The sequence below is a fragment of the Papaver somniferum genome, unplaced genomic scaffold, assembly GCF_003573695.1.
Source record: "Papaver somniferum cultivar HN1 unplaced genomic scaffold, ASM357369v1 unplaced-scaffold_125, whole genome shotgun sequence".
Taxonomy (NCBI): Eukaryota; Viridiplantae; Streptophyta; class Magnoliopsida; order Ranunculales; family Papaveraceae; genus Papaver; species Papaver somniferum.
This window is the reverse complement of record NW_020621603.1, coordinates 11048424-11055109: the sequence shown is the minus strand read 5'-3', so window position 1 is coordinate 11055109 and position 6686 is coordinate 11048424. Positions and strand designations below refer to the sequence as shown.

At 36.2% G+C, this 6686-nt stretch overlaps 1 protein-coding gene across 2 annotated transcripts; it reads left to right on the top strand.

The window, feature by feature from the left end:
• Positions 1 to 1940: 1940 nt before the first annotated feature.
• On the top strand, positions 1941 to 5304 carry LOC113331635 (protein arginine methyltransferase NDUFAF7 homolog, mitochondrial-like). 2 transcript variants are annotated; one of them, XM_026578339.1, is made up of 9 exons: positions 1990 to 2304; positions 2474 to 2617; positions 3001 to 3111; positions 3238 to 3439; positions 3726 to 3784; positions 4037 to 4089; positions 4164 to 4386; positions 4577 to 4685; positions 4775 to 5304. In XM_026578339.1, exons 1-9 carry the CDS (start codon positions 1990 to 1992, stop codon positions 5035 to 5037), a joined length of 1479 nt encoding a protein of 492 aa, XP_026434124.1. In that variant the 3' UTR covers positions 5038 to 5304. The 2 variants fall into 2 exon arrangements, with proteins under 2 accessions (XP_026434125.1, XP_026434124.1); XM_026578340.1 differs by lacking the exon at positions 3001 to 3111 and having other exon boundaries at positions 1941 to 2304.
• The last annotated feature ends 1382 nt before the right edge of the window (positions 5305 to 6686 follow it).

The following is a 6686-nucleotide window of genomic DNA, read 5'->3' as shown; positions in this document are numbered from 1 at the left end:
GCTGGACGAGGTCCCGGAGTTTTTCTGCAGGTGCAGTTTTCCTCGTTAACAAAACTTCTGGTGTATTGTGTTTTTTCTTTTTCCGCATCATATTGTTTTATCTTTATAATAGGAATAACACAAGTAGTACGTAATCAATCTAGGTAGTTTAAGTCCTTATTAATTATAATTTATAACGAGACTTTTTCTTGTTAAATTCGTACCTTGAAAGATAGATTACAAGTTTCATACTTGTCAGCATTCAGATCCTTTTGATTTGGATACGACTATATTGATAATGGATATTGATTTGTAAGATAGTCCAAAAACTCTTTTACACAATCAGGTTCACATACTTCTTAGTCTAGACATATTGACTGCGTAAGAGATAAGAGAAAACTCTGTATATATACATATTGTTCAAGGATCTTGAATTTAGATCTACTTGGAATTGTATTAGGTTCTGTACTGATCGTTGAACGAAAAATTTGGTGGTGTACTTAGTATCCTCTCCTTTTCAGTATTGATGTTATCAATTGCAGTATTAACAATAAGGGTAGATGATAAATTATCATGCACATTAAGATGACAATAAAAACTTCTTTCATAAGATTTGCAACATATTGCATATTAACTTTCATTTTCGCCCATAGCTTATCATTCTTTCCATTATGTTGTCTTTCGACAACTTCAGTCCTAGCAATTCCAGGATGACGCTTGCACCACCAAGATTGTCTCCGATGGATTTATAATGGGTGCAAAAAAGAAAGTAACTTCTTATAGGTGAAGTAAACCATAAAGGCAAGTCCATCTTGTTTAACTAGGATTTCATCATGAGTATCATCAGAAAGATAAGTTTTTACAAGTACCCTTGCAAAGTGACAATAAGTTCTATGAAGATTGTTTCCATATAATGATGCTTGTGATTTCAGACAGAACATTCTTGCGCCAATACTCGAAACTTACTCGGCAGATGTGAGTCCATACAAATGTTTATCATTGATTATTATGACGAAAACACTGAGCCAATCACTGCAAACGAAGCAACCTAGATTCATAAATTGAAACATATCGATCATATCAAGATAATTACCTCAGCTAAGTTGAATCTAAAATAATAGTCGTCTTTCCCGCATGTTTGCATGGTAATGAGACATTCCGTTACCAATGCATCCACTTATAACATATTGATAAGAATGCATCCACTCATAACATCACCACTCATAGAACATCTCATTGGCGACCCCCTATGCGTGATATTTTAAAATTGAATGTAGACGCTTCTTTTGATTTTGATACTAACCAAAGTGGTACTGGAATTGTTCTACGGTCTCATGCAGGAAAATGCGAAGGGATCAAAGGAAGTTACGCAGATGGAATACTGAGTCCAGAGATGAGTGAATGCATGTCAATACGTGAGGCATTGATATGGGCCAAAGACAAACAACTTCAAAGAATTCACATAGAAGTCGATGCAAAACTTATCATCCAGTCAATAACAGGCAACATTCTTCTCATATAATGGGAGAATAGAAACCTTCTTAAGGAGATTATTCATTTAAGTTCAAAGTTTTTTACATTGTTCTTTTTCTTATGTTGGTAGAGATGACAATCAAGTAGCTGATGCAGTTGCAAAAACTGTTAGGAAAACAACTACTAATTTAGATCTCTTTAATAATTTCTCTGATGAACTTTGTAATCTTCTGGCAAGTGATTACAACCTTGCCAATAATTAATCAAATCATTCTCTTTTGCAGCAAAAAAAAAAAAAAAAAAGAGACTTTCCGTTAGTGCATGTGTTAAGAATTTTGTCCATAATACACTTTTTAAAGTGTGAATTTGCACAAAGAATAAAATGATCTATTTACCGTGGTTCTTGTTTAATCTAGTGAGGGTTTTGCCCCCCAATATTTGGGGTTTAACTGTGGTCGGCCCTAAACATAATGTTCTAAACTGAAAGCAATCAGAGTGAGAGAGAGAGAGTTTGGTTGCTACATACAAACAGAAAAAATGCTGAGAAAATTACTCATTTCTTCTTCATCGTCCTCCTCCTCTGTACTCTCTAATGGCATCCTCCGAAGAGCTTTTCCATCTCTCTCCTCATTTTCATCTTCATTATCTCTCTCAACATCTTCGTATTCATCTTCTCCTCAAACAGACACAGACCCATCTTCTCCTAATAAAGATGAAACTGAAGATACAACAATCCTTCAACCTTCTCTCAAAATCTCCATTGATCGATCTTCCTTGTACACTCCACCAGAGCATTCTCATGAACCATCTTCAGATTCTGAGCTTGTTAAGCATTTAAAAGGCATCATTAAGGTCAGTAAAAGTGTCTCTATTTTCATTGATTGGGTTGATTACTAGGTTTTTCAAATTGAAATTGAATGTATCTTAGTGACCCATATGCTAAATGATGAAACTTTTACTTAAATTTTGTGATTTTGACATTGTTTTTTTGACTGAAATTTTTGTATGGAATTGTTGTTAGTTTCGGGGTGGACCAATTTCAGTTGCAGAGTATATGGAGGAAGTTTTGACTAACCCTAAAGCTGGATTTTATATTAATAGGGATGTGTTTGGATCTGGTGGAGATTTCATTACATCTCCTGAAGTTAGTCAGATGTTTGGAGAGGTAAAATTTTCAAATTTTTTTCCTTTAGTTGTGCTTTCTAAATTCTAATCTGATTGACTGGACACTCAAATTCTAGTTGAATGATGTTAACCTCAATGTGAAAAGATTAGATTGCGAAGAAATCACAAATGTAGAAGCCTTATATGGCGTTACTTTGGGGATTGTGTGACTTGTACTTTCACACCTGCAAACATCATTTGTAAGCTCTAGGGTTCAACAATAGCAAGCATTTATAAGCTTTAGAGTTCACCAAATGAACACATTCCTGGTAATTAACATTTGTTTGGTGTTGATTCAAGTTGCACTTATTTCATTGCATGTTTCAACAGTTGGAGAAAATTGATCCGCTGAAACCATTATTTTTGGTCTTGATATGTTTTTAGATGGTTGGTATATGGGCTATGTCTCTGTGGGAGCAAATGGGACAACCTGAGAAAGTGAACCTCATTGAACTTGGTCCAGGAAGAGGAACACTGATGGTTGATCTTCTACGTGTAAGGCACCACGTTTTTCATATCTATGCATAGAACCCTTCCACTGGGTTACCTAATTATTACTTCATTTTTCTCTTTTATGTTTGCATACCGCCTGTATAGTTAATAGGGCAATTTTTACTGTAGGGTTCTTCTAAATTTGAGAAGTTCATGAAGTCACTGAATATACACATGGTAGAATGTAGTCCCACTTTAAAGAAGCTTCAGTACAATGCATTAAAGTGTACAGAAGAGGTTGACACTGGAAGTGGTGATAAAACGGTTGTTAGCATGTTTGGTGGAGCTCCTGTATCTTGGCATGCCACACTGGAGCAGGTTCCATCCGGATGTATGGGGTTCTTTCGCAGCTCTGATTTATGCATTTGAGTAAAATTTTCTGCTTAACTTTTCTCCTTGCATATTCTGGGAACATAAAATTTTGATGGAAGAGTAGCAAATGAAACACTCACATAAAGATCAAGTCCAATGAAGAATGTAGTTTTCATCTTGTGCATGCCAGATGCCCAGATCACGCATGAGTAACATTGATGCCTTTACTTTCACTTGTCCACCAGTTTCTCGTTCTTCCTTATCATTCCAGTTGACTACGTGCTTGACTTTAACATTTCTTTCAGTGCCAACAATCATTATCGGCCATGAATTTTATGATGCTTTGCCTGTTCATCAGTTCCAGGTTAGTCCCCAGTTATTTCAGTTTCAAAGGATATTTGTAATTCTGTTATTTCCTGTTTCAAATAGACCTCAAATGGCTCTTTTCCTTATAAAATATAGTGTGTATGGTGGACCTGATCATATCCATGTTAATTTTCACCTGTAATAAAGAATGAACTGTTAAAATCATGAGCAATATTCTATAACAAGGACAACGCGCTTCATGCTTGATGAAAAAATTTAAAGCATTTTGTATTTCGTACATTATCTACAGCGGGCTTCTCGTGGCTGGTGTGAAAAGATGGTTGATGTTGCAGATGACGCATCGTAAGATTCTCTTGCTGCTATATCAACGACTAAATTCCTATAAGGATTTTTTTAATCCCATTTATATTGTTCAGGTTTCGTTTTGTTCTATCTCAACAGCCTACACCAGCAACCCTCTATCTGATGAAGCGGTGTACATGGGCCACAAAAGAAGATATTGCTAAGCTTGATCAAATAGAAATCTGCCTTAAGGGGATGGATTTGACTCAGACAATTGCTAAGAGAATTGGTTCTGATGGTGGCGGGGCACTCATAATCGATTATGGCTCAGATGGAATAGTTTCAGATAGTCTGCAGGTAACACAAATTATCAATTTTCTTCTGATAGAATTGAGTTACTGATAAGACTTATTATGAATTCCCACTTCTTTAGGAAGTGATACTTAAACAGTTAGAAATCTATTTGTCATGCTCTCATTTATTTGTTGAAAACTTTTCGATTCTTCAACTTAATAATATATTAAATCTAGAGCATTCTTGAATACAGGCTATTCGGAAGCACAAATTTGTTGATATACTTGATGATCCCGGTTCAGCTGATCTTAGTGCTTATGTCGATTTTGCCTCCATTAGGAATTCCGCAAAAGAAGCTTCAGGTTTTCTCTCTCTTTGTATGTATAGTAGTCTAGATAAATTGCTTGCACCGTCCAAAATCTTACCTTCAAAATCTTTCTTCATTTAACAGAAGAAGTTTCCGTCCATGGTCCAATGTCTCAATCTCAGTTCTTGGGTTTTCTTGGTATCAACTTTCGAGTTGAAGCACTACTACAAAATTGCACAGATGAGCAAGCTGAATCTCTTAGGAACGGATACTGGCAGCTAGTAGGAGATGGAGAAGCTCCATTCTGGGAGGGACCTGAAGATAAGACACCAATTGGTATGGGTACTAGGTATTTAGCAATGGCAATCGTGAACAAAAATCAAGGAAGTCCAGTTCCATTTCAATAAAGGTCGTCGTGGGAAGTTTGTCGTAGTAAATTAAAGACCGAGGAAGTTCTGCATATATACTCACGAAATAGGTTACACTAGAGGAATCTCTGGAGTATTTTGTTTTTGTTTTAAACACTAACCCCCCTGGTTTCAGTAGATCTTTTTTCCTTCCTTTTTTCTGCGTCTTCAGTACACTTGGCAATATTGATGTAAGAAAACAAAGTTACCATGAATATGATTTTAGGGGTTCCAATCATCTGTTTGATAGGAATTTTTCTGTCACAAGTCATGGCTGAAAATGAACAGTTAAGTATTTGTATAAATCCGATGGAGATGGAGACTGTATGTCATCAGTAAGCAGTCTCTATACTAATTCATCCTGATACTCTACTTCTTTGAATAAAATGCAATATATCTGCAAGTAGGGCTGAACATGGTGTCGGTTAACCGTTGGAAACCGACCGAACCAGACCAATAAGAAAGAAACCGAACCAAACCATTTAGATTTGGATTGGTTTGGTAAAAAAAGTTGAAAAACCGACATTATTGGTTTGGTTTTGGTTTGACCTGAAAACCGAACCAAAAACCATTGGGGAACCGATTAATTTTTAAACTTAGTTTTTACCGTCGATTTAAAAGTATTAGATTCTACCCATTGATTTAGAGGATAAATAGAAACCCTAAATCTAATATTTCATTATGATACTCTCCCTCTTTCTCTTTCTCTCAGCCGCCTCCCTTCTCCACCCCCAACTACAGCTGCTGCTACTTGACTTTTTTCTTCCCGTCTTCCTTCTTTTTTAATTGTCAATAACTAAATTAAGATATATTATATATCTTCTTTTGATCTCTAGAATTAGAGTAAGCTTTAACTATTCTTGATTTTTCTTTTTTTGTCTGTATATTTGTGTAAACCAATACTATCGGCAACTACGATTTTTTTATCTGTAAATTTGTGTATTTTTTTTTTTGGTTTGACATAATTATTGGTTAACCAAAAACCACTGGGACAAACCGAAACCAACTGGAACCATTTGGAAACCGAACCAATGGTTAATGGATTGGTTTGGTTTAGATTTTTAGAAACCAATAGTATTGGTTTCGGTTTTGGTTTGGCTAGAAACCGAACCAAAACCGACCATGAACAGCCCTATCTGCAAGAGTTGCACTGTTGCAGTAAAACGAAAGAGAATATCAACCCAGGAGTATTTGTTTTTATAAAAGAACTGGTTAGTACAAAAGATGGGTCTTAAGACCCAGGACACTAAGCTGGCTGCCAAAAGGTAACATCCTTGATTACCACCTATATCTACACTCTACTCTCGACAGGATTCCGATGACTCTGAAGGCAGCATCCATGATTGAAAAGGTAAGTACAGCTTAATTTCTATTTCTTTTGACATTAGAAAGCTTCATTTATGTACTCTGTTATGTCGATCTGTATTTGTAGCGGTTCGCCCAGAAGAGATAGTGCACGAAATTTAGACCACTTAAAACACACATGAGCCAGTAAAATCTCTCGAGGTGGTAGTGATTCAAGTTGGTACCGGAGAGCCACCTTGTGTGTCCCGATGCCCCCTGTAACGCTTCTCACTGTTGAAGCGAGTCCAGAACTCATGTATTACCCCATGAGAAAATTAGGCGCAGGCCCAGATTTTTTTTTCTTA